The sequence below is a fragment of the Epithele typhae genome (assembly GCF_022376455.1).
Source record: "Epithele typhae strain CBS 203.58 chromosome Unknown BXZ73scaffold_57, whole genome shotgun sequence".
NCBI lineage: Eukaryota > Fungi > Basidiomycota > Agaricomycetes > Polyporales > Epitheliaceae > Epithele > Epithele typhae.
The window spans coordinates 31985-58692 of NW_025954248.1; the positions used below are offsets into that span (position 1 = coordinate 31985).

The 26708-nt window shown below is 60.2% G+C and overlaps 7 protein-coding genes across 7 annotated transcripts; 4 read left to right on the forward strand and 3 right to left on the reverse strand.

Annotated features, from left to right (window-relative positions):
* Nucleotides 1-264: 264 nt before the first annotated feature.
* On the forward strand, nt 265-2090 carry BXZ73DRAFT_104858 (uncharacterized protein; the record flags this gene model as incomplete). Its single annotated transcript, XM_048016041.1, has 3 exons — nt 265-1434; nt 1491-1998; nt 2056-2090. 3 exons carry the CDS (start codon nt 265-267, stop codon nt 2088-2090), a joined length of 1713 nt encoding a protein of 570 aa, XP_047874262.1.
* A 4499-nt stretch (nt 2091-6589) lies between these two features.
* Nucleotides 6590-6934, forward strand: BXZ73DRAFT_104860 (uncharacterized protein; the record flags this gene model as incomplete). The annotated part of the gene is made up of 2 exons (XM_048016042.1): nt 6590-6626; nt 6696-6934. The coding sequence occupies 2 exons, from the start codon at nt 6590-6592 to the stop codon at nt 6932-6934; spliced, it is 276 nt and encodes a 91-aa protein (XP_047874263.1).
* A 1399-nt stretch (nt 6935-8333) lies between these two features.
* BXZ73DRAFT_104861 (uncharacterized protein) lies at nt 8334-10440 on the forward strand (the record flags this gene model as incomplete). Its single annotated transcript, XM_048016043.1, has 4 exons — nt 8334-9449; nt 9517-10009; nt 10062-10083; nt 10182-10440. The coding sequence occupies 4 exons, from the start codon at nt 8334-8336 to the stop codon at nt 10438-10440; spliced, it is 1890 nt and encodes a 629-aa protein (XP_047874264.1).
* A 3180-nt stretch (nt 10441-13620) lies between these two features.
* Nucleotides 13621-13938, reverse strand: BXZ73DRAFT_4624 (uncharacterized protein; the record flags this gene model as incomplete). Its single annotated transcript, XM_048019658.1, has 1 exon — nt 13621-13938. A coding segment is annotated over one exon (318 nt), but the record flags the coding sequence as incomplete, so codon positions are not given.
* Nucleotides 13939-18685: 4747 nt separating this feature from the next.
* On the reverse strand, nt 18686-20404 carry BXZ73DRAFT_80274 (uncharacterized protein; the record flags this gene model as incomplete). The annotated part of the gene is made up of 8 exons (XM_048023245.1): nt 18686-18953; nt 19011-19057; nt 19115-19163; nt 19564-19655; nt 19716-19810; nt 19864-19983; nt 20250-20284; nt 20346-20404. 8 exons carry the CDS (start codon nt 20402-20404, stop codon nt 18686-18688), a joined length of 765 nt encoding a protein of 254 aa, XP_047874266.1.
* A 4052-nt stretch (nt 20405-24456) lies between these two features.
* Nucleotides 24457-24822, forward strand: BXZ73DRAFT_104865 (uncharacterized protein; the record flags this gene model as incomplete). The annotated part of the gene is made up of 1 exon (XM_048016044.1): nt 24457-24822. The coding sequence occupies one exon, from the start codon at nt 24457-24459 to the stop codon at nt 24820-24822; it is 366 nt and encodes a 121-aa protein (XP_047874267.1).
* A 513-nt stretch (nt 24823-25335) lies between these two features.
* Nucleotides 25336-25809, reverse strand: BXZ73DRAFT_905 (uncharacterized protein; the record flags this gene model as incomplete). Its single annotated transcript, XM_048025658.1, has 1 exon — nt 25336-25809. A coding segment is annotated over one exon (474 nt), but the record flags the coding sequence as incomplete, so codon positions are not given.
* Nucleotides 25810-26708: the final 899 nt, after the last annotated feature.

Sequence of the window (26708 nt, forward strand, 5' to 3'; positions counted from 1 at the left end):
AGGGCGGCGTACCCCAACGAGCCCGTTTGGGCGGGGGAGTGGAGCGAGAGGAGGGCATGCACATCACGTGATTGCCTTTTATGGGTCTCCTGCGGGGCTCCCCTACGAGTTTGACCAGCCGTTAGAGGAGGTGACGACGAGAACGGCTGGATGATCGAGCCTACTTGTTCGATAACGGGCTCGCTCATTCAATACACCAAAACGGTATGTACGGTTTTATATTTCGTCCTAATAGCTCCAGACGTTCCTCTAAACTCTCCCAAGATGAACCGCCCTTCGGGCCTCCTCTCTCTCGACGATGACGTCCTCCTCGCGATTTTCTCCTTCCTGAATTCCAACGCGGCGCTGTCCACAGCTTCAACCTCTCAACGCGCCTACAGACTCGCGATCTCTAGCTTCTTCGCAGATATCTACTTTGGCAGAAGATTCGATACAGATGAACAGGATGGCTCCGAATCGCTTGGCCTGTCGCGCTACATGCGCGCACCCGAACCATTGTCCCAAGTGCCCCGCATTCGACACCTCCGCCATTTTATCATCGGTCACGTAAATGAAGTTGATCTTCCTCCTCTTTATGGCCTCCTTTTTGAGGCTTTAAACCTCCGCACCATCGAAATTAGGAACATGGAGTTCTTCATCGACAACGACGGGCTTGTCACCAAAGCGATCGGCGCGATGCACCACCTCGAGCAGGCCGATTTCGCACAATGCGGACCTGCAACGGTCTCCGCTTTTCCGGAGCTTTTGTCAAGCCAGAAGCTTACCTCTTTGACACTTTATTTTGACGAGGACATTGTCGACCTTCCCACTCTCTTCTTGGGCCTTTCCTCCGCCCCGGGCATACGCACTCTGGACATCGCACTCATCTACCTCCCTATTGCGCCGCCTATGCGTCCCTCCCACAATTTTTCCCTTTCCTCGATTCGTCACCTTACCCTCACCTCCTTTCCGGGCCCAGTCCCTGCATACATCGTCACGCTTTGCCCCAACATCGAAACACTGTCACTCAGGCTCTTTTCCCGGGATAATACCCCCGCTACGTTCTCTATGTCGGCGGAGGACAGATGGCCTTCCCAACTGAAAGAGCTCTCTCTTCCGATACGCATCACCATCGCAGAAGACACCGTCCAACGGATGAAGCCGGTCTCCTGCTTATCGTTCGGGGGCGAAACCCCGATCCCCAGCGGAGCGGACTTCGAGGAGTCGGAGGAAGCCAGCGGATCGGACTCTGAAGAGCAGGAAGCCGGTAGATCTGACTTTGAAGACTTGCTCCGGCTCTTCGAGACCTTCCGCTCCACCGTCCTCGAACTCCACACGAAAAGCGTTCTCGCCGAGGCGGGCAGAATGTGGGACACCCTGCGCGGTGCGGCGCCACAGCTCCGCTCCCTCTCGATCGCCGTGGAGGATGGCAAATGCAACGTGCGCGAATACGTGGTGCGTCCTTTTCCAGTTTTACTCCGCACAACTTGACGATCCTCCCCCGACCACAGGATCCACTCGTCGCCGCCCTCCGATCGACCTCGCTCATCTACCTCTCCCTCCACTTCCCACGCCCCAGCTGGAGCGTCGACTTCTCAAGCATGGCCGAAGTCGACAGCATCTGCGCCCCCGAGATCCAACGTGCCGAGACGCTCCGAGCGCTCCCCTTGCGACTCACCGAGGCCGTCCCATCGCTCCGCGTCCTCGCACTCTCGTCGTGCAAGCTGGGCAGAGTATTCAACTGGGGGGTATGCCACGATCTGGCTGGGCCACGGATGATCGCAGAAATTGGGACAGAGGAGGGGATTCAGCGGCAGTGGGGACCGGGCAGCGAGTCCCTCAATGCGCCGATGCGGAAGATAAGTGAGCTCGGGGCAGAGTTCCCGCGCGACGAGCGGTGGTGGTGGGTCGAGGGCGAGGGGGCGGCGCGGACGCTGATCGAGATTTGGCGGGAGGACGGGGAGCGGGCGCGGGACCTGATCCGACGCGCGGACTTCGATCCCGAGAAGAGTCTCGATGGTGAGTTCGCTTCGCGCCGGACTCGTTTGCGGTGTCGCTGATCAGCTCTGTTCGTAGGATTTTACTCGGACAAGTGTCGCTATGAACGGTAGCCCGGATGCCAGAGGCTATATCTAGTCACCATGCGTGTGTTCACCGCGTATATGCACTATTCGAGCAATGGTGTGCACCACCCCATCCTCCATCGCCGTTTCCACGTGCATAGAATGGAGTTCTGCCGCTCTTGTTTAGCTCCATGCCCATATACAATCCGCACTAAGTACGTGAACAACTACGCAAGTGCCAGGCGCTGATGGCGGTCACATGCAACGATAATCGGCCGGAACTTAGTGCGTTACCTTGAGCCAAAACCTGCCAGGATCATCTACGGGAGATTATACTATTCTGCAGAATTAACAACGGCACTGTTTTACATCGTAAACGGGGTCGCCGTCTTCTTATCTCTTCGCGGCGCTGCCCTGCTCTCATAATGCGAAGATACGCGGTGAACATACGCACGGTGACTAGATATAGCCTCTGGCATCCGGGCTACCGTTCATAGCGACACTTGTCCGAGTAAAATCCTACGAACAGAGCTGATCAGCGACACCGCAAACGATTCCGGCGCGAAGCGAACTCACCATCGAGACTCTTCTCGGGATCGAAGTCCGCGCGTCGGATCAGGTCCGCGCCCGCTCCCCGTCCTCCCGCCAAATCTCGACCGGCATCCGCGCCGCTCCCTCGCCCTCGACCCACCACCACCGCTTTTTGCGCGCGATCTCCGCCCGGTACTCCTCCATCTTCCGCATCGACGCGTTGAGAGACTCGCTGCTTCGCCCCCAACGCCGCCGGATCTCCTCCTCGCACTCAAGCCCCGCGATCGGCTGTGGCGGGGCCAGAGTGCGAAATAGGGGCCCCGAGTCGAAGTCCAAGGTGCCGGGTTTGCACGACGAGAGTGCGAAGACGCGGAGAGACGGTACGGCTTCGATGAGCCGGAGAGGGAGCGACCGGAGGGTCTCGACGCGGCGGACCTCCGCGGCGCAGAGGTCGTCGGCTTCCTCCATGGTTGAGATGTGGGGGGCCAGGTCTGTGGGCGTGAGGCGGAGGGAGAGGTGGACGATCGAGGTGTATCGGAGGGTGGCGATGAGTAGATCCTGCATGTGCGGGAGGATCAGCGCTGGCCTCCTGCGGGGAGCAGTAAGTACGGCGAGGGGACGTACGGTGTAATCGCGCACGTTGCCCTCGGAGGCTGGGACAACAATTTCCAGGGAGCGGCGCTGCTACGGGAAGAGCGTCCCACATGCGGCTCAGCTCGGAAGGGACGGGCTTCGTCTGGAGTTTGAGGATGGTGGGTCGGAAAACCTCAAGAAGCGGGAGGAAGCCTTCGAAATCGTCCCCACCGGGCATTGCACTGCGAACCCCGAATGATAGCCGGTTGACGTGCTTGACGCGCTGGATAGTGTCCTCCGCAAGGGTGAAGTACAAGGGGAGGTCGAGCTCTTTTAGTCCGGCGGGCCATCGGTCCTCCGCCGACATGGAGAACGCAGTGTGGACGGAACTACGCATCCCAGTGAGAGGCAATGATAATGTGAGAAGGTTGGGACATAGCGTCATGATGCGTGCGAGAACGGACCCAGAGGGAGAGCTGAGAGTAAGGCGATGAATTGAAGGAAGTGTAAAGTCGTTTGAATTGGGTAGATGCGGGTAAGTACGGACGTAGTTGAAAGCTAGATCGAGTGTGTGTATGCTCGAGACGGAGGCGAGGGAGGACATGAGTGCAGGAAGGTCGATTCTGTCCCCACCCCTGTAGTAGCCAACGTCGAAACCCAGTGTCAAAGTGGTGAGTTTCGGACTGGATAGCATGACTGGCAGGCAAGAAACCGTCTTGGGGCCGATACGTAGCAGACGTGCCTTCTCGAGGTGACGCATCGCGCCAATGGCTTGGATAACGGGCCCTTCGTGACGGAGGAAATACTCGCATTTTTCGATGCTGATGGTGCGGGGATTGGAGGCTTGAATGATCATGTCATGTATAGGTGGCAATTCGACTATGTGGTAGCCAAGGGTAAGATGGCGGAGATGTTGGACGCGGGGCATTTGAGACAACGGTTCAGGCGCGCACATGTAGCGCGAAAGGATGTGGGCTCTGGAGAAATCGTCTTCGTCGGGACTGCGAACTGTACCCCAGGATCGGTGGGCGAAGACGCGAGAGATGGCGAGTCTATATGGTGGAAGCTGTGGCCAGTGCCACCTTGGAATCTAGAAATGAGAAAATCGCGAGGAGGACGTCATCATTGAGAGATAGGATGCCTGAAGAGCGATTCATCTCGGGGGACTTTAGAGGGACGTCTGGAACCACGAGGGCGAAGGAGATAACAGTACCATTCCGTGTATGATTGATTAGATGAGTTGGAGCCCGAGGTCGGTCGTCGAGCCGGTGTGCTGGTGACTTTGCTGGCGACCTAAGGGCGTGTTTTTGAGCCGCCTAGAAGTAGGGTGCGGTAGTGCGGAGGACGAGGAGGCAGCGAGCGCCGTCTCGTGCAGGTGCTGAGCGCTGAGCGCGCATTGGGCCGGGCGTCGTTAACGTCTGCATCGGCCTTCGTCTCTTCTCTTTATCCCTCCTTCTCCTTCTCTCTCCGGAGTCGTCCTTTCTCCGCTCTCTGGTCGGCATGAGGATGTCATGTACCGCGCTGAAGGTCCCCCCTTTCTACACACTGGCACATCGCTGAACGCTCAGCAGTCTCGCGGGGACTTGCTTTCCGGTTGGCCCATCGCATTCTCAAGCACCGCCGCAACACATCGCAGCGTACCACCTCAGGCCGATCTAGCTGTCATCGTCGGTGAGGGTGGCCGTCGCTCGCACGAGCTTACCGGCGATGTAGAAGCGGAGATTTCTGATCACTTCGGTGCGTCTGCTTGCCCTGGTTCGTTGCATCGTCTCCTCATCCGCCCCTATTCGTGTCCTCTGAACAGATGTCCAGGGACATCTGCGTCCTTCATTTCGTGAAGGTTCCCAGAGCATCGATACCCTCGCCTCTCTACCTTCCGTGGCATCTTTGCGTCGCCGCTCCGGACGGCCGTCGGTGGGGGGAGAGCGAGAGTGGAGGTCGGCGGAGACATGACGCTACAGCAGGGGTTGAAGGTGAACGGTGGCGGACAGCTGGGGCGGATGCAACGGGCGTACAACAGGGAGCGTGGTACGTATTCTGTAACATCGGCTATATACCGACTTTTGAGCACACTTCTTGCGTTCTACACCATCAGCGAGCTTTCACGCCAACGCATTCCCTTTGTCCTTCTGAACCCGCACCTCAGCGTTGAGCGTTCCCAGGAAGACTCTCCTCCATCACTTGACGACGATGCATATGCCCCTCCTTTCCCTCAACGACGGCGCTCTTCCCAATCCTCCCCCAGCGGGAGTCCACCGATGCCTTCTCAGTGTCGTGCGCTTCCCGTCTCGCTTATCGCGTTGGCACACCTCATGTCTCCTCAAGCCTGTCGTCGAGTAGAGCTTTCGAGGCGGAGAAAGACGGTGGCTCGCAGGCACAAGCGTTCTGCGAGTAGATGCCCGGACACGGTTCGGCGTCCCAGATTCCCCTCACCCTCACCCACCGCCTCCGCCGGTTCTGTCTCAACTATTTCGAACCTGTGGACATTCCGCCCGCGGCGTGGTGCCATCCTCACAAAGGGTGGGGGACGATCATCGCGCAGGACGCAGATAGATGGCTTTCGCTTCGTGAGTCGTTTTTCTTCTCGTGCACGTCCGTCCCTAGAGATCCGGCCTGTTTCTCCAGCGACAGCTAGTCTATATATCGCCATACCTACGGGGACCTCGCATATGTGACATTGTTTTCCCCGATGCTGCGGCCCAACTCCTTCACATCATCGTTGGCTCGTCGACTGAGACGTGTCGATGTTCACAGTGAGTCGTCTTGGGAATCGTCGATGCCGTTGTGCATCTCTGATGGGACTTTCCGCAGACATACCTATTGGCCGCGCTTCTCTACTTGCGCGTCAACCTCAACCGGGCAGCATCGATGATACCTGAACCCGACCGTATGGTCGCCATTTCCGTTCCACGTCCTCGCTTGAGGGTCGTATCACCCCGCCTCGTGCACTTGCGTCACGATCGACGACTCACGAGCAGATCGCGTCCCCGGCGGCGATCCGCCGAGAGCAAGAAGAGGATAGTACAAAAAGCGCATGCGTCGGTGCGACGCTCGTACGGTTGCGGGCGCCGCCAGAGTGAGAACGTGAATCCAAGAGGAACGGCTCGTGGAGACCTGGCAGTGGGCGAGAGGGCGCGCGCTCTCATCCATCGGCGGTGAGTACTTCCACTTGAGTGACTCTGCGATTTCCTGTCTTAGTGGTCAGCCGCGCTGCAGTCTGACCCTGCGGCTCTTCCTACAGTCAGTGATGCTGAGACGGTCGCCCGGCTAGACTCTCCCAACCGTTGAGACATCGAGACTCCGCCGATTGAACACGCACTCGACGTCCTCGTGAACTCGTGTCACCCGGGTCTGTCCCCCAAGATCGACCGCTCTCGATCACAGGGTCGGCCGCACCTCAACACGCAGAATGGCTATGCGTGGTTTTCAGGACACAAGTGTACATGAACGAGTGCTGGCTCTGCATCACCTGTTACTACGGTGCGTCAGAGCAATTCCTCTCTGGTCCCGACCTCATAGACCTCATTCTGACGCGCCTGTTGACCCCAGAGTTCGTCTGCGACGTCTTCCGGCCACAAAAGCGGCGAGTACACGTCTCTCGCACGCGCTCGGCGCCGCCCGCGCTGACCCTTTCGCGCCCAGACGCTTTCTTGTGCGTGATGTGCGTGGCGCACGGCGCCCGAGTGACCACCGAACAGCACGTTTACACGCATTCGATGGCCAAGTTCACGCCCGGCCACGATCCCAGCGCGCCGGACGACGGTGGGGGCGAGGAGAACGGGGCGTAGGCGCGACGGGTGAGCGGCGATGGGTGCGCGATTTGAGCGGCTGGAGGAACGGGTCGCGGCGCTGCAGGGGGAAATGGAGGAGCGGCTGACCCCGCGTGGCTTCTCCTCAGTACCCTGTATTTTATTCCGCCAAACCGCTACCTCCCGCGCACATCTCCACCGGATCCTATTCTAGTACTGCATATATGCGCGTTCGTCAGGCGTACAGTCCGGCAGAGCTCATAAGTAGGCGTAGTCATTGTGATCTATTGCTTCTGGAAATAAATTGCAAGTCACATCGACACCTCCGTAGCCCGATGATGCTCCAGCCCCAACCCAGGAAAAGATGGAAGTCCGAAGACCGTTCAAACATGGCCGGACGAGGCCCGATAGGGTAACATCTGCGGAGTGGGTCGGAGAGGGAGATCATTGCATTGAATTTGTAGTCTACTACACGGCGTAGCGACTCTTGTCGGAAATGCACCAGGGTCGCTACCGCGGAATCCCGCAAGAACCGACACAGGAGCACTCACCATCCAGCCATCGCCGGATCAACGACCGCGCTCGCTCTCGATGAGCCCGCGTGCCTCTTCTCCGTCCTCCCTCTTGCGGACCTCGTCCCTGCGCCCGTTCCTCGACCCACCACCACCGCTAGTTCAGCTGCATGACGCACCCTCCGACCTGAGCGGACAACTGGCCTTTGTCGGTGTCGTAGGAGGTAAACGCGGGCGCGCACGACGAAAGCACGAGGGAGAGAAACGTAGAGATCGTCCGCGCGAGGCCACGGAGCGGGGTTGTAGCAAAGCGACGGGGAACCTGTCGCCGTCGCTGGCGGTGCGGGGGGTGTGACAGGGGTTGTGAGGTCGGGAAGTCGGGCTGGAGGTGCAGCAAAGGGAGCAACCGAAACGAGGCAAAGAGCTTGATGGCGTGAAAAAACGAAAACGTGCGTGGGCGGCGCGATGAACGAGAGCAAGGACACGCACCAGAGCCAACCTCTTTCCAACACCACAGGTGCACGTCTAGAAGCATTTTCATCTCCTGAGAGGTCGTAGAAACGACGTTCCTCCGTATCCAGCGACAGTGATGACTTGGTTGGCCATTGAGGCGAGAGTTGGGTCGCTGGTCGCCAAACGAATGGGGCTTTTTGAAGATGCTTTGCTTACAGGGTGGAAGACAGGTTGCATGGCGCAGATGAGGAGTGAAAGGAAGCCGACGAGGTCGAGGGGCAAGGAGAAGAGACGCAGACGCGCAGGCACCCGCCCACAGCTGTCGCGACTCCTGCTCACAGACGCGTGATCTGCGCGTATCGATGGCCTCATCTTTCTCCCCTCCTAGTCCCTCTCCTCCCGCGACGCCACGCGCCAGTCCGCCGGCTGGTGGTCCCAAAAACCTACCCCGCACACATCGCCATAGCCAGAATATGGCTTCTACCTCCCTCCTATCGCTGAACGACGACGTTCTCATCGAAATCTTCTCCCTCCTAGACTGCAAGGAGGCACTGGCGACGTCGTACACCTCCAAACACGCTTATCGACTCGCCATATCCCATGCCTTTACCAGTCTGCGCTGGAGCAGAGACAAGTACAGGTCCGTGCCCGAAAACGATTCCTCTGAGGCCTATGCCCTGTGGGAGTACATGCGCGCACCAGAGCCGCTTTCTCAGGTCCCTCGCGTCCAACACCTCCAGCACTTCACCACGGGGTTCTTCGAACGAGCCGATGTACCGCTTCTGCACGAATTTCTCAGCCACGCCTCCAACCTCCGCACCATCGAGCTCTGGAACTTCGAATCCTTCGTCGAAGAAGACAAAGAAAGTCTCAGCCGAGCCATCGGCACGATGCGCTATCTCAAGCAAGCGAGTCTGGTGATCATCGCCTTTGAGACGATCTCTCTTCTGCCAGCCATGTTTTCAAGCTCGAAAATTGCCTCATTAACACTCCATTTGACTGACTCCTACGACGAACCATATCACACTCCCGAGCTTGCGACCCTCATATCCGTCCTTGCCTCCATCCCGAGCGTACAAACTTTTACAGTTGACTTCAGCCATGTCTCCGTGCTACCGAACGCCTTCAGAACACCCGATGAAAGCCTTCCCTCGATCCGCCACCTCTCTCTCACATGCTCCTTAGCGGTGGCCACGAGTTTCGTGACGCTGTGCCCCAACCTTCTCACGTTGTCCTTATGGCTGCAAGGCAAAGACCCGATATTATCTGTGGGGGTGGGCGACCGCTGGCCTACTGGCCTGAAGGAGCTCAGTATTCAATCGCCTCATTCTATCGTTACCAAAGACACCGCCCGACGCATAGGACACGTCGACCATGTATCGTTAGGGGACACCTTAGTATCACTATCCGGCCCCGGTGTCCTCGACTTCCTCCCGCTGCTCGAAGCAACCCGGCCCTTCGCTCTCACACTGCAGATGAGTCCTGTCTTGAACGAACCGGAGCACGTGTGGAAGTCCCTTTGCATTGCCGCGCCTCACCTCCGCTCCCTCGAGGTCACAGCGGAAGGGTGCAATGTGCGCGACTACGTGGTACGTCCGCCCGTCCTTCCACCCCACGCCCATTCTCCGTGCTAACCCTCCCGCGCCACGCGACTAGGACTCGCTGCTGCCCGCGCTGAAAGCCTCGGCGATTTTCCACATCGCCCTCCATTTCCCGGCGCCCACGCACCCATTTTTCGCCCCGAGCATGTCCGAGATCGAAGACCTGCGCGCGACGGAGGTCCGCCGCGTCGAGGCGCTCCTCTCTCTCCCTCCGCGGCTCGTCGCGGCCGCACCGTCGCTCCAGCTCGTCGCGCTGAGCTCCTGCATGCCGCGGCCTGAATCGAACAACTTCGTCAACCTGCAGGCCCGCGCGGAGCTCGCGCGCGGGGACGAGGACGAGCGGTGGTGGGGCCCGACGAGCGAGTTCGTGCGCCCCGCGTTGGGGAGGCTGCGGGAGCTCCGGGAGGAGGTCCCGCGCGACGAGCGGTGGTGGTGGGTCGAGGGCGAGGGTGCGGCGCGCCGGCCGGTGGAGATCTGGCGGGAGGACGGTGAGAGGGCGCGGGTACTGATCGAACGCGCGGACTTTGACGCTGCGAGGAGTTTTGACGGTGAGCGCTGGTGTCTGTCGTACATGCGGGAGCTGATCGGTTCTGTTTGCAGGGTTTTATTCCGCGAAATGCAGGTATGAGCGGTAGGCCGTACCGAGGTATAGAATGGACACCAGAGATAAGTGGAGGCGCACGTCCCAGACTAAGCGCACTGAACCTCTACGCAGCCAAGTGCGTACGATATTTTCAGCTGCGTCTACGACCCCGCGATCCAGGGGAAACTGAGCCCCGCTTCGGACGTGCCCCAGTTCGCGCCCCCACTACTCCAGCACGCGATCCCGCACGACTCACCGCTCTCAAAAGTCCCCCCTTCGAAGATGCCGACTGGGCCCTGGCCGTTCGCGTCCACCGGTGACGCGCACAAACGTGAGCTCTCGGGGATGGCCCTGTCGCGGCTCGTAATGGGCCCCAAAATAGGTGTGTACAGGTAGTCGTCGACTTCCAAGATACGCTCGAGATCGCTCGAGGCCTTGAGAAAGAGCCTCGCAAGCTCGCGCAAAAACTGGGTTCCAAATCTCTCTGCATCTCCCGCCCAAGTGTCCGCCGTAGAATTTATACGCCGGTCGTGCGGGGATCCCCGGGGGTGACGGCGGCTGACTTGATGTCAGCGAGATGGGCTCGCCACCCGGGGAGCGCTTGCATAATCGGGACCGTCTGCGGCTGTCAGCCAGGGCATCCTTAGTTGCAATGCAAGCCCCGGTACTGTGACGTCATATCTTCCGCCATGCCGCACAACCGAAGCTGTCCGCACGCAAAAAGCAACCAGTAAAAGAGCGGATATGATTACACCCGACGGCTATGAGCCACAAACGATGGTGGTGGTGAGCACATAATAAGCAGTTACTAGATACAGCAGACGTAGCATCGTGAAAGGGCCCCAGGCCCGTCATACCAGTCGTGTAGGCGTAGTCCAACATAGTTGAGTCCATGAATCGTGCCCATCCGAAACCATGCTGATAACGTCGTACTGCTGTACCGGGCAGCGAGGAGGATGTCCTTGTGCGGCCGTGGAGGTGAGGGGAGGAAATGGGGCGAGCGGGCGTCAGCGCTCAGTACTCAGTCCAAGAACGTAGCATCCGTGCCATCACGCGCGAGATGTCCCGCGGGAAGACGACCGCGTCCTCAGCGATGGCGCGCTTCTTGAGCTTGCGCCGGCTCTTCCATGAGCCATTGGTGAACAGGGAGCCGTTTCTTGTCGTTGTCACGGAGAGCCTGACGCGGTCTTCCGATATCCGCGGCGCCCTCGGTAGAGGTCGTGCCGCTCACGAAAGGGAAGGTCGAGGCGTAAGTGATCGCGTCGCCGGTGCCGTCGAATGTCCCGGCCAGGTTCGAGGGCGCGCCGCCGGAGAAGACGTAGTTGTCGTTGTCAAAGACGATCGGGTCGAAGATGCTAGGGTCCGTGTCGTTGTACGCGCCGGGGAAGGTAACAGTGTCGTACACAGTGCCGTTGCCCGAGCCGCCAATGCGGACCTGAGTGTAGGACGGGTAGAACTCGGCGCCGCCCTCCGTCACTGCGGGGTGGAGGGCGTTGATCTCGTGGCGGATGACGCATGGGATGAGGTTGTCGAGGTGAAGGAGTCGCCATTCACTGCGAAGGTACACGGGTCGGGATGGGTGCGAGACAAGGAGCAGAACACGACTCACTGGTATCCGCCTGCGCTCCGTCTCTCTTCTTCCCGACCTGGTCGATCTTGAATCACTGCGCGTCCGTCGAGTTGAACTTATCGCGGGTGACGTTCCCGCATGATACCATGTAGGTGATCAAAGGATCCGTGTTGTGTGGCCACTGCATGCGCGTCGATCAGCACCCCGAATCCGGGCGACCAAACTGGGGCACGTACCTTCTGGCTCGCACTGCACGACCACTGAAACGCGACCGTGCTCCCGGAATTCGCGGGGGCAACGATCTCTGCCGGCTGCGCGCTGAGACCACAGAAGAGGTCCGCACCCTTGACCGGGCCGATGTCTGAGATGAGGCGGATGAGACTGGGGCTTACGCGTTGCGGTCAAAAGCTGCGCGGGGAGGGGGGAATAAAAACACGTACCCTTGTAGTTTGGGGCGTTGCCGAGGTACTTCGTACTATCGATCTCGACCCAGCTCACGAAGCCATGGCCTGCGAAGACGGGAAGCGTGACGGGGGGTGAGGCGGTAAATGTGGCTATAGCAGCAGAGGTCTTTATGTTGAAGGCAGCCGGAGGGTATGGAGGATGAGAAGGGGTATGTCAGCCAGGATCGGGAGACTGAGGTTCGCCGGTCGTGAACTTGGGGGCTCGGCTCGTTCGAGAAGTGTGAAGGAACATGAGGCCCACTTGCAGAGGAAAGACGACCCTCATACGCCCGCTCGCGTGAAGAACAGAGCGTGGTGGAGGTACATAAAAGAGAGCATGGTAAACTCTGTTGCTTGCCGGTCTTGTCGGAAAAGCACCAAGGTTGGTACCGCGGAATCTCGTAAAAACCAACACGGGAGCACTCACCGTCCAGCGTCGCCCCAAATCGACGTCCGTACCGTTTTCAATGAGCCCGTGTGCGTTTTTTCCGTCCCCCCCTCGCAGACCTCGACCGTGTTTGTCTCTGCGCCCGTTGCTTGATCCACCACGACCGCTGGTCCAGCCACTTGACGCCTCCGTCCGCGGCCTCCGAACTGAACGGATGCTTCGCCTTCTCGGTGGCGTAGGAAGTAGGCGAAGCTGCGCACGGCGAGAGCGAGAGCGCGAGGGCGAGAAATGTGGAGATCGTCCGCGCGAGAGAACGGAGCGGAGCCGCAGACGCGACACTTGTTGCCGCCGCCGGCCTTGTGCAAGACGTGGCGGGTGCTACGTGAGGTCGGGAAGTCGAGCTGGACGTGCAGCCAAGAGAGCAATGGGGACGAGGCAAAGAGGGCTTGATGGCGTGAATGGAGGGTGGTGGAAACGTGAGTAGGCGGTGCGATGATCGAGGGTAGGAACACACACCGACAGCCGCTAGCTCACGCTCCAGATCGTCATCTACGGGTCCGACCATCTCCCGCGAAACCGTACGAATGACGGTGCTGATCTAGCGATGACTCCAGACTCCAGCCTGAGCATGAAGCCGTACGGGGCCCGCCAACAAGCGAGGGCTCGGGCATTGGGGAAAGGGGAAAGGGGCATATGGACGGCGCTGTGTTGACAAGATTGGAAGAGCGTGTGCATAGCGGAGACGAGAGGCGTAAGACGAGGATGAGGAAAGAGGAGGCTTTTTATTATTATTATTATGATCTGCTTATCCCAGTATCTCACAAAGGTCGTACGTAAGTACCGTATCGAGAGTAAGATGCCGCTAAAGCTCTATCCCGCTTTCGTTTGACGCCGAGCGGCACGGGACCCCTGCCGTAGCAAGTTGGGGCGAGTGAGCGGGCCGCGGGCGCCCGAGGAATGTCCGAAACGAGTCGTGAAGCGAGTGCGGATGATACGTAGTCAGATTCGTCACACTTCTTACCTGGTACCGTGTTGGCCTATGACCGACCTGCCGCCGGCCTTCCTTTGCGTGGGTCGCGCGGTTGCGCACCCTGCGGGTGGTGTGCGTCATTCGCGCCCTGCGCGGCCGGGAGGCGGCGGGGGCACGATGAGTCGAAGGCCGCGTGGCTGCCGGAGCAGTTCGCGCACTTCAACTCGCGTTGCAGAGGGCCAGGCACGCGGAGCGCGTGTAGGCGGGTGTCGTGGGAGCCCGCACACATGCCGCACGTCGGTGGTGCGCGGCAGCGGGGCGCCACGTGCCCGAACCGTTGGCAGTTCGAGCACTGGGTGCGAAGGGGGGCGAGGCGGGTGGGGGTGCACTCACGCGGCCCGTTGTTGAAGAGGAGGCGCGTCCCGTGGACGGCCCGGAGTACCTTGAAGTGAGCGTCGTCGTCGAAGTCGACGAACAACGCGGCGGTGGTGGAGCGGTCAGGGTGTGGGCCCCAACGGATTGCGTTAGGGGCCTGGGAGACGCGCAGGAGGGCGTCGTCCCAGACCCGGGACTGCGTGTGGGCAATAGCGGCGCGGAGAGCCTCGGGGGCTGCGATCCGGCCAGCTTCGCCATGGGGGGTGATGTCCTCGCACTCGACGTGGGGGAAGACCACGGAGACGCGATGGACGAAGCGGGAAAGTCGGAGAGGCGTGCCGAGCACGGCCTCGAGTCGGGAGTGGATGACGCGCGCTTGAGCGTCGGCGTCAATGGTGTGGCCCGGCGGCGGGGCGGTCGGGAGCACCGTCCAGCGCGTGCGCGCCGGGTTGGTGGAGATGCGGGTGATGGGAGCGCCGCACTCCTTTCGGAAGATGTCCAGGAGGGACGCGTCCGACAGGCTGCGTCGTTGCGCCGTGCCGGGGTCGACCTCGTGGAAATAGAGGATGCGGGCAGAGCCCGCGGGACGCCGCTGGCGGAGCGCCTGCAGCGTGGCCTGGAGGAGGGAGGGCCTGGGCGGAGGGCCCGCGGCCTGCGTGGGGGGTTGGGGCGCGGCGGCCTGCTGTGCACCTGCGGGGGGCGGTGCGGCAGCGGCCCGGCCCGATCCCCGACCCCGTCGGCGTGCAACCTTCGCCCAGGTCATGGGTTCAGGGACGGCGGCAACGGGCTCGGGGCGCGGCGGCAGAGCCGCCAAGCCCGAGGGCTCGACGGTCATGGGGGAGGGAGGCCGTGTGGGCGTGGGGGTTGGGGCGGGAGAGGGGGAGGGAGGCCGGGTGGGCGTGGGGGGCGAGGCTGCGGGAGGGGGCGCTGGCGGGTGTGCGTCCGCCGCGTCGGGCTCCGGGGTGTCAGCTGGGGGCGGTGTCGCCATCTCGACCTCAGGGGCATGAGGGGCCGGAGAGGGGAGGCGGACATGAGGGATGGGGGAGGCGGGGGGTGTGACCTCCATCCGATCAGGGGGGTGAGGGGAGGCAGGGAGCGTGGGCGCGGGCGTGGGGGCCGCAGGCGCAGAGGGGGCGTGTGCCGTGTGGGCGTGGGGGGGCGTGGGGGCGTGGGGGGCGTGAACGCCGGTGCAGCAGGGTCGAGGGGACGCGCGGCCGGGGCGTGGTGCTGGATGGCGGCGGCGGCGTGCTCGCGCGTCAGCCGGATGAGGAGGGGGAGGGCGGCGATCAGGAGCGGGTGGTCGCTGATCAGCTTCTGCGCCTCGAAGGCGGAGTGTCCGTGCGCCAGGAAGGTCTGGGCAATGCGGCAGGAGACGAGGTCGGTGGTGACCTCAAGTCGGTCACGGAGGAGGAGTCCGAGGACCTCTTGCAGGATAGGCTCCAGGCGGATTTGTTTCGCGCCCGAGGCAGGGGGAGGGGAGGGGCGGCCGGGCCTGGGGTAGGGGCGGCGACGCTGGGTGGGGGCGTGGAGGCAGCCGGGGGGGCCACCAGCGGGGGGTCAGTGGCGACGGCCAGTTGCTCCCGGTCGGGGAGACGGACGTGGTCGCCGATGGAGGCTTGGAGGGCGTCGCGGATGCGCAGCCACTCCGCGTCCCAGACGAGCCAGCGGGGGTCCCCGTTGGGCGGCATCCGGAACGGATTGTTGTAGGGGTGGAGCCCGTCGGGTTGGACCGCGTCGGGTGGGAAGGGAGGGGGGGTCGCGGGGGCTTGGGGGCGGGAGGAGGGACCAGCGCGGGAGCAGGAGGGCTGCGCGCGGTGGCCAGGGCGAGCGAAGAGGGACTCGGCCTCGAGGGCTTCGTCCTCGTAGTAGTCGTGCCATTCGGCTTCGACTTCCGGGTCTTCCAGGTCGTCCAGGAAGTCGCCGGGGTCGCGGAAAACGGGCTCACCGTTGACGTAGTCGAGGACGCCGGGCGGTGGCTGTCGGAGTGCAGGCGGGGGGCTCATCATCGCGGGGATGGGGGCCTTGGCTTTCTTCTTGCCCTTCTTGTTGGAGGGCGACATCGTACCTGGGGGTGAGGGCGTCGGCAGGGAGAGGGTAGACGCTGGAGGAGATGGTGGTGGTACGAGGTCAAGGAGCGATGGGAAAGAGGAGGCCGTGGCTTGATGGGATTGGGAGAAGAGCACGACGAGTCACGAGACTGCGTCGAGCGTTGACGCCCTACGACCCAGGCGCAGCATTTGAAATTGCTTCCTCCTACTCCCGGCCCTCGCTTAGCCTCATCTCTCTCTCCAGTCCGTCTTTCTGTCTCTCCTCCTACAAGGTCCAGCTAGGGTCACACCGCTTACAAGAAAATCTCGAGATATCGACGACGACTCGTGAACATGGACCTCATCTCTCTCTCTCTCCATGACGACGTCCTTCTTGCAACATTTCCCCTCCTGGACCGCCAAAATGCCCTCGCAGCCTCTTCCACCTCCAGAAGCGCCTAATCCCTTGCTATATCCCGCGTCTTCGCCAACGTGTACTGGCGCAGAGACACCGAAGTGGACGAGGAGGACGCCTCCGAATCCTGCCATCGCCGAGCCCCACGCGACACCCACAATTGCGGACCCGGATCGTGTCTGGGACACGCTGTGTGGTGTCGTTCCCGGGCTGCGATCGCTCGAGCTCGTGGTCACGCGGGGCGAGTGCGACGTGCGCGAATACATGGTTCGTCACGGCCTCGCCGCGTTTCCCCCCGCTCTTTTCCCTCCGAACGCTGACCCCCGCGCCTCACTCAGAATCCGCTCCTCGCCGCACTGTGATCCGCATCGCTAACGCTCGTCCCCCTCCGTATGCAGCCCCTCCAGGCCGTCCCGACGCTCCCCTTCCTCTCGCTCTCCTCCTGTCTCCCTGGTTACGAAACCAGGCGTCCGCAGCCGCGCGGCACACTGGCCTCGACCCAGAGGTGATGGAGGAGCTCGTGCACGAGACCGCCGTCGAACGGCAGTGGGGGTCGACGAGCGAGTTCCTCGGCCCCTCGCTGCGGAGGCTGAGGCAGCTGCGGACGGAGATCTCGTGCGACGAGCGGTGGTGGTGGGTCGACAGCGACGGCGCGGCGCGGACCCCAGTGGAGATCTGGAGGGAGGCCTGGGAGACGGCGCGCGAGGTCATCAAACATGCGAACTTTGACCCTGCGAGCAACCTCGACGGTGAGCGCTGGTCATGCTCGCCGTGTCTATCATGTACGCAGAGCGCCGATCGATTCTGTTTGCAAGGTCTTATCCCGCGAAGTGATGGTATCACGCATGCAATGCACACAAGACATAAGTGATGGTGCGGGTGGACGGATGCGCAGTATTTACCTCAAGCGTGGCAAACAATTGCTCGGGCGCGCCATCGGCGCGCGAGGTATGACGTACCGTGTACTCGTGCACGTTGTGCGCGCTGTGTTTCACCACGACTTGGAGGGTGCGGCGCGACGGCGCGACGGCGAGGCCAGAGGAGGAGGGGGAGATCTCTACCGGATACACCAGTCCCAGACGCCTTTTCGTTCCTGATCCCGGCCTGTGCATTGACTATAAGTGTGCATCCTCATGAAACGCGCCCGCTGTCTATGCGCCCTTTTCTGGATTTTGACTGCATCCCACGCCCCACGCTTCCGGTGGAACCATCGTCGTCCTTGGCTCTGAGGGGACCCTCTGCTACCCTGATTCCGTCTCCGGTCTCTCGGGATTATGGCGAGTGCGATGTGCGTGAATACAAGGTCCGTCCCCTAGTCCCGAAGCTCACCCCTGCTAGCCGCACCCTGGTCCACTTCCGAGCTTCCCTAATTCTCTCTGCACTTCCCTGCCGCCGTCCCTCGCCGCCACGCATCGAGCATCACCGAGGTGGACAACCAGTGGTGCGCGAGGCCCGCCGCGTCGTGGCGTTCCCCCCACTCACGCTCCAGTTCGCTGAGACCGTCCCGTCGATCTGCGTCGTTGCGCTCTGTGCGTGTCTCCCCGGATCGACCGGCTTCGACACCAGACGTGCGCACGGGGGGCGCTGGAGGATATTGCCTTAGTAGAGCTGATGGCCCAGCGTCGAGCGGCGGTGGGAGCAGACGAGCGAGTTCGTTAGCCCTGCGCTGCGGCGTCTTCTGGAGCTCAGGTTGAAGGATATTCCGCGTGGCGGGCGGTGGTGGTTGGTAGGGGGAAAGGGCGCGGCACGCAGGCCGGTGGAAATATGAAGGGGGGATGACGAGCAGGCGGAGATATTCATGAATGCGTGGACTTGACCTGGACGAGGAGCTGCACGATGGTGAGCGCTCCCCAGTGATGGCTCAATGCGCGACATACAGATGCATTTATGCGCGTGATTCGCTCATGAAGCAAGGCAATATACGGCAGATGATGTTCTGCTCTCTCATTCGCACGACTCCCTGCCCTAGATGCTCATCTGTTATGACGTACACTTTCTTCGTGTCCGCAGCGGGCACGCTTTCTGTAGTAGTCCGAAAATGTGGACGAGTGCATCACAGTTTGAAGTTTCATGTGCTACTCTGTGGCCTCCTCTTGCGTTCGTCCTCTTTGTGTGACTAAATTCAGCTCAGAACGAGTCTGAACTCAGGGGTGTCATTTCGGCATGTGCAAGAATAATTAATAGATACATCATAGCCTGGATGCAGCACCGCACAGAATCCGCAATACATACAATTCGAAAATCAGAAAGCAAGAGACACCGCCGCCGTATTTGGGCCATCGCAAGATAAACAAGCCAGCACTACGGAATTTCCAGACTTTTTGTCGTGTTTTCCGGTCCATGATAGGTTCAATCTAAAGGGCGATCAGCTTTACTCAGAGCACGGTTGGTGCGCCAGGCTCCGCACTTCTCCCGAGGTCAGGTTCCATGCATCAAGTTTTCAACAGACGTGCCTATGCCGTGCTGTCCACATCCACCCTTCCCCGCGTCTCTTCGCCTGCCACAGGATAGTCGTCTTCTTCCAAGCCGTTGACGTTGTCCAGAATCCTAAGGTCGGCTCTGATGGATCCCATAGCGTCCACCGCGAATCGCAGGGATCCGATTCCGACCTGGCAATCAGACGCAGACGAGTGGAGTGGGTCGTCTGAACCGAGCTTGATGGTCCGCTGATGAACCTCCTGCAGGTCAAGCAGAAATCGCGAGACGAGGATCGTGGTGAGACTGTAATGAATGATATGAGAATTCAGCAGTAATAGAAACACTCCAGGTTATACTTACGGATCGCCGAAACTGCCAATCAAGGAGATTTGAATAGGAGATATGATCTGGTACCCATCGAATTAGGGATAAACGGATGGGACACCACATACTATGTTGCTTACCCCTCTCAAGGTGGTTGCCATGCGGAGAGTGTTCAAAATGAGAAAAACACTGCCCAATAAAGTGCACATTGGACAAGAGTTTGAAGGAAATGCTGCGCAACATACACGAAATACATGACTCCTGGGAACGAGTCGTAACTCAGCATATTTTCAGAGACAGAAATTAACTTAACGGACCGTTGTGTAGCATGATGTTCGCGAATGTTTGCGGAGGACCTGTTACCCCTCTATCATTCGGTTTCATTCCCGAAGATCGGACAGTTTTCCAGGTGAGAAAGATAACGGTTCCATCTGCGAGCATCAGCAGTGACCGAGAAAGTACCTCCCCTGAAGCAGACCAGAATCCAGATAAAACGCTACAGTTGAATATACAACTGCCAGGAGTACGTACCACTGTGTGATCAGAGGTGTTAGAAACCACAACCACCACACTTCGAGAGCATACTCACGATACCAGGAAGGGCCTGGGGATTGGAAGGTAAGTCACGACGCAACCGAAAATGGGATCACTGAAGCTCTGCATCCGATATGCAAGAACACCCTGTTTGTAGGACCAACATTACGAGCCGTTTAGATAAATAAATGAAGAGTTTACACGTACAAAGTTCAAGCCCACATTCATGATGGAGAATACCAGCACCAGTATCGCAAGTGGGCGGCTTTGACTCAGCGCTAATGCGCGCATTGCGGAGAATGCTAGCGGATAATGCTCGTCATTACTATCAAGTGATGAGTAGTGTCATACAAACCTGCAGGAGGAAGGGGTTGCATGTATTCCAAGACAAACACGGTGTTGTCCAGCGTAGTGCAACTGTTGTACATGAACTTGAGCTCAAGGAAGTTAATCATATTAAGCATTAAACTGACGTCTGCAAAGCACGAGAAAGTGAGTGCCGACATCTAAGAAGTTTTCATGAATACACACCTGGTCGGTAAATGGGTGAAATATAATGAACAACGAAATTCGGTAAATCAGGGCAAGATAGCGATTCAAGATGAATAGTACTGTCGGTCCGGACACGCGCCGGTTCCAGAAGAAATTGACCTCTCGGCTGAACGTGAGGAGATGGTCGAAGACAAGGATGACTTGTAGATGTGAACCTCTTTCCAAATCTCATATGAACAGAGTGCTGACCAGCTGCTGCGATGGGTACGTAATCATTTGAGTAACTATATAGGCATACCAGGGAGGTAATGAGAAGCGCTTTCATTTCTGCAGAATGGGACATACAGATCTTGATATTCTTCGATCACTTGCGAAACTTGGTCACCGAGGTCTTTCATTGACATTGTGTTGTGGGGAGAGGACGGTGTAAATGCCAGTGTAGATCTTCTCTTTATACGAGGCCTTGTGGACGCACCATATACACAAACCTGGCGATAATGATGTAACCTTTCCATTGGTTCGTCTCTGCAGTGGTATGGAGTCCAGTGCTCTGACAGATGTACAACAATCTCTGAGAAGCTCTAATACGTGGAAACAGACGGTGCATTCCGTGCTGATTAATTGGTTTCCTTCCGTTCTAACATGTGCGATGACACCACCCTGCATAAAAATACTCGCCAGCCAGCGAGACCATCGCCATGCTCATCAGAAAGCTGTCACCGAGCATTAAACACATCGGTGTTCAGGATGGGACGCGGGACGGCTTCTAGGAAAGCTCGCGCGCATACAACGGGCAGCTCGCACTGCACGCTTCGCCGCGTGAGCTCTTTCTTCTCACCAACATCACCAAAAAAGCGCGAGGTACGGAAGAGCATAAGAACGACTCCTGGACGAGTGTATTGGGACACATAACATGAAATCCTTGTCATTCCGTTCTTCCCGCCGTCTTCTCCTTCCTTGGCCGCAGCGATTCACTAGCCATGTCCCGCCCACCACCCTCGAGATCTACACGAGATCCACTTTGGCCGACCTATTTAACGCTGCCCCTAAGCCCCGCTCCCCCCGAAATCGTAGCCATAGCCCAACGTGCATGATTACGTGGTACATCTCCTTGGTCTCTCTTGCCACTTTCGAGTCGGTTTACCGGTGCTGATCTCTTCCCTTATCCACTGCTCGTCGCGCTTCGAGCCACGCCGCTCGTCCACCTCCCCGCTTCGTATCCCGCCTCTCCTGCAATGGTACCATGCATCGAACATCACCCAACTTGACGACTGGTCCACCGCAAAATTTAGCCGTGTCCACGCTCTCCGACCGCCCCCGCGTCGTCTCGCACAGGCCGTCCCCTCGCTCTGCGTCCCCGCGCCGTCCTGTGCACCGCCCCGGGTCCACAGGCTTCGATATCAAGCACGCACGCGCGCAGTCCGTGGAGTGCCACCAGAGCTCGTCGCGGAGCTCGTGCGCGAGGATGACGTCGAAGGGCAGCAGGGTCCTAAGAGCGAGATCATCGACCCAGGGGTGCGCAGGCTGCAGGCGCTCCGAGAGGAGATTCTGCGCGAGGAGCGGTGGTCGTGGGTCGAGACCGAGGGGCTCTCGCAGTCAAGGCCAGGGGAGATAGGGCGGGAGGACGGCGGGCGGGCGCAGAACTTGATCCAACGCCCGGACTTTGATTGGGGGCCCGGGCAAGACACTCGAGGATGCGATCCTGAATGTGTGCGCGCGGTCGCCAATCGGCTCATTGCAAGGTTCTACTCCACCAAGGTTCGTTATGGGCGGTGACTTGACATGGCAGTCTACGTTCTACCTATGACTGTATGCGCGTCATGCGTCGCTACGGTCGCTTCATAAGCAGTATCGTAGCGCGTGATACGGATGAAGTCGCGGCTCCATGGGCTCAATAATCTTCCTGTATGCCCAATCGCCCTGTCGTTCCAGAAGATTTTCCTCTCCAGTGAGATGTGAGCCGGAACCTGAAATCGTCAAAGCCATGGAAATACGCACAGCCTCGTAATTATCGGAGAAGCTCATTTCCATTCCCCGCACCAAGGCGTGCATCCGTGGCGTCGAGGGAGACGCTCTCGAATCACCGCCCGGTGTCACTCGCACTGTGCGGGTGGCCTCCGTGATATAGGAAGCCGGTCGAGCACGCGGTCCTCGCGGAGAAGCACCGCCGCGCGGCACGTTCCACTCGTGCACGGGCAGATGGAAGCATAGTTCGAGCGACGCCGGTATGGCCCTGGAGCGTGGGTGCGCGCACCGCAGGTTGATACGCCCCACAACAGGTGGACGAAGTCGGTGTGGGGGGGCTGTACACATGCAGTGATATGTCCGCCGCATCGCAGACTCGGCCACATCTCAGCAGAACAGCTCCATCGCCTGGGCACTGCACCTCAAGTCAGAACTGAGTCTTGATCGCACTTATCTGAAGACTCACCGGATCGTGGATGCAGATGCGTGGCTCAAGTCGCGTACGCGGCCCGCACCTGATAACTTATCTCGAGTCTCCTCATTGTGCAAGGACGCACCAGGTCCGCAAGCCCACTCGCTGATCGACTCAGCAAACCTGCTGCCGCGGACGAGTTGAAATACGGAGACTTCCAGAGATCTGCTACAAGCTCTTCCAGTACTGATGTACGGTACTCGCGCGAGAAATAACGAGGCAGCTCACCAATCGGCGTCGTCGCCGCGTCAAATGGCCATCCTCGACGAGCTCGCGCGCGGTCTCCACGTCGTCTCTCCGCTCTCCCCTGCACCGCACCTGCGCCCCCGCCTCGTCCCCCGACCACGTATAGTCATCGCCATCCGAGACGTCGTCGCAATTGAGCGCCCGCGCGGGTGGTGAATGACGATACGCGCAAGCTCGGCGGGGAAGAGGTGGACAAGAGCGATGTGCAGGACCTCGTCCACGCGCATTCCGTTGCGGTGGTGGGTAGCGCGGCGAAGATGGGTCCTAGAGATGTGATTCAGACACGGACGAGCCGAGGACTCACGGCGATGTTTGATGACGACGTTGATATCGGCTGACGAGGTGGCCCGCCGTGCGCTAGAGTGCCTTCGGTGGCACGATGGCGTTCGAACCGCGCACGAACGCACGGAGGAAGTGCTCTCGCGCGGTGTCGTAGACGAAGAGCATTTGATGGAGAGCGGGGAGAAGTTAGCGCAGAGCGGCACACTGTGGGCTCCTCCGGGGCTCCCTGACGTTCCGCCACGAAGCGTTGAGGAACACGCTCGCGGGCCACATCGCCTTGGGATCGTCCTCACGATAGAGCCCCACGACCAATGCTGTGGGCACGTCCAACACTCCATGTAGCCCACGTACGACGAAGCTGGGGGCCCAAGCTGGCGTGGTGAGAGCGCAACAACGGGAGAGACGGAGACGCGGCGAGACGGGCCGCACCGAGAGTGAGCGCGGTAGGCCCCCGCGACGGGGAAGCCACCGACTTAATGTGTGCTGGACGCACATCCGTGGGCGAGGGTGGGCGGGCAGGTGGACGAGCTGCGTAAACTTCATCGCAGCAAGCAGCGACTGCTGTAGCACGATGAAGACCAGCGCGCGGAAGGTATGACGCAGAGGGGAGTCGGAATTTGAACATACCATGTACTCTCGTGCGTTCCAGTCGCTTTTTCCGTCCATATCTTCGAGCGGACGGAACTGCGGCGCTGCGGATATACGGTAAAGATGGGGGAAGGGACGTTGGTGGCGTGCTGGTCTCTTCCCAGCACAAGGCTACCCCAGAGAGGAGCCCCATGAACGACCAGATCGAGTACAGAGAGGAAGCGCAGAGGGCGACGAGCGAACGCTCACCGTTCAGAGCCATCGCCGAATCAGACTCCTTACGCTTTCTCTGCGCCTTTGGACAATGACCGCGCTCCGCAAGTCCGGCCAATCCACCACCGTCCCTGGTCCTGAAAGAGGCTATATGTTCGCACTGTTCACAGCAACACTTCCTCTACAGCAAGGGTGTGTACTGCCTCACCGCCTGGTTCTTCGAGAGCCGCGGCATACCCGTTGACTCTTCTAATCCTGTGGACTACCGGTGAGGCGGCGCCGCAGCGTGCACCGAGCAACAAACAAGTCTTGAACTGACGGGTGGGCGTTGTGGAAATGCTGCAGGTCGTCGTGATAGAAGACTGGGTGAACAGCGAAGAGAATGAAGAAGGGGACGGTGAGCTGCGACGCTGCGTTGCGTGGGGCTGGGCATTTTGCGCCCTGATGTGTAAGCCGTCCGCGAGATAAGATTAGATAATAGGGAGCATTGCAGACGCGTAGACGCCGACCTCGGCCCGGCGCCCCGCTTGCAGCCTCGAGGCTTCTCGGATGTCTACGACTCGTTCCTCCTCCTTTTCCTCTATGCTCCCAATCATTTATACCCCTACAGCTCAGATACAGACAGATAAACAGCGCCAATTCCGCGCGCGATTATCCGTCCATCCCGGACAAGCCGTGAGTGCTTCGAAAATGAGCTCCACCTCCCTTCTCGCGATATTCTCCCTCCTGGACCGCGACGATGCGCTCGCGACCTCTTCCAGCTCCAGACGCACCTACTCCCTTGCTATATCCCGCGTCTTCGCCAACGTGTACTGGCGCAGAGACACCGAAGTGGACGAGGAGGACGCCTCCGAATCCCGCCGTCCGGCCTACCGCCCTCGAGCTCCACACGACTCCCACGATTGCGACCCCGCTTCATGTCTGGGACACGCTGTGTGGGTCGCCCCCGGGCTGCCCTTGCTCGGGATCGTCGTCACGCGGGGCGAGTGCGACGTGCGCGAATACATGGTCCGTCACGTTCTTACCGCATCTTCCCCTCGCTCCTTTGCCCCATGATGATGATGATGATGATGGATTCGTGCCAGAGCTCGTTAACTACACGCGTAGTGCTAAGTACGTTCAGTAATCGGAACGGGACGGCGGCTATCCCGCGTTCGGTTGACGCCGTAGTGGCACGGGACCACGGCCTGAGCCAGTGTGGTGAGTGCAGGCCCTGCAGGCGGCCGCGTTTGGAGCTGGGGAGCGCATATGAAGGTAGTCCGAGGCCGAAACAAAGTCCATGCGCATCTGAAGTCCCACCGAGTCCTGCTACCGGACACTGCGGGGGGGTTGGCCTTGGCTACTACCCTCCGGGTATACTAACGTGAAGGTTTGTGAGGTCGGGGTTTTGTCACCTCCCGTGGGTGTGGATTGGCCACGCGGAGGTCGGGACTTGCGGGGTGGAGCAGCACCCGAGCCGCCCTTCGGCAGGCGGTGGGGGCACTTGCGGTCGTAGGCCGTGTGATCGCCTGAGCAATTCACACAACGGACCGGCAGAGTGGGGGCACCAGGGGTCCTCACAAGGAACCCGTGGTCGTGTGAGTGGTGGGTGCCGGCACAAACGCCACACGCTGGAGGCGCGCGACAGCGGAGAGCCACATGCCCGAACTTCTGGCAGTTCTGGCACTGGGGACGGTGGGGGGCGACGCGCGCCATGAGGCAAGCACGTGGACCGTTGTCGAAGATGAGGCGCGTGTTGTTGAGCGCGCGGGTGGTGGTGAAGGCAGCATCATCGTCGATGTCGACGAACAGCGAGGCGGTGGGAGCATCGGGGGCGTGGGGGCCCCAGCGGATGGCAGTGGGTGTGGGGGAGGCATGGGTGCCGGCTGTGGTCCATGTGGGGACTCCAGAGCGGGCGATCGCATCGCGGAGAGCAGAGCGGGGGTCGACCTCGGCTGATGTCCCGTCTGCATTGTAGCGCAGGCGCTGGACCTGCGGGAAGAGGGTGGATGACCGGTTGACGTACCGGGCCATGCGGAGGCGCGTGCCAAGCAGCACCTCCATGTGTTGGTGGAGGGAGGCGGCCTGGGTGTCCGGGTCAGCCGACACGCCTGCAGCCGGAGCCGTCGGGAGGATGGACCAGCGGGTGCGAGCGGGATTAGAGGTGAGGCGCTGGACAGGTATGTCACAGCACCGGCGAAGGTTGTCGAGGACGTGGGCGTCATGACCAAGGACGGGCGGGGCCGAGGCAGGGTCGAGGACGTAGAAGTTGAGGATGCGGGCGGAACCCGCAGGGCGGCGCTGGCGGAGGGCAGTGAGGGTCGCTTTGAGGACGGTTCGCTCCTTTGCCCCGACCGCTGACGATCCCCGCGCTGCACCCAGGATCCGCTCCTCACCGCACTGCGATCCGCATCGGTAGCGCACGTCCACTTCTCCCTCCACTTCGCGCCGGTCGCGCAGCACCATCGCGCGTCGAGCATAGCCGAAGTGGACAGCTGACGCGCGACTGTAGTCCGCCGCGTCAAAGCGCTCCGCCCGCTCCCTCTGCGGATCGTGGAGGTCGTCCTACGCTCCGCATCCTGGCGCTCTCATCTTTTCTCCCCGGTTCGACAGGCTCGGGCACGCGCGCAGCACGAGGACCGGGGGTGATGGCAGCGCTCGCGCGCGAAAACGACGTGGAGCGACGGTGGGGACCGACGAGCGAGTTCGTGAGCTCCGCGCTGCGTGCACACGGAGATCCCGCGCGACGAGCGGCAGTGGTGGGTCGAGGGCCACGGCGCGGCACGCACCCCGGTGGAGATCTGGAGGGAGGACGGCGAGCGGGCCCGCGAGGTCATCGAACACGCGAACTTTAACCCTGCGAGAAGCCTCGATGGTGAGTATTTTATCGCACTTGACGTACCTGTATCCGTAGTAGCTGATCTGTAGTGCTTGCAGGACTCTGTTCCGCGAGTTGCCGGTAT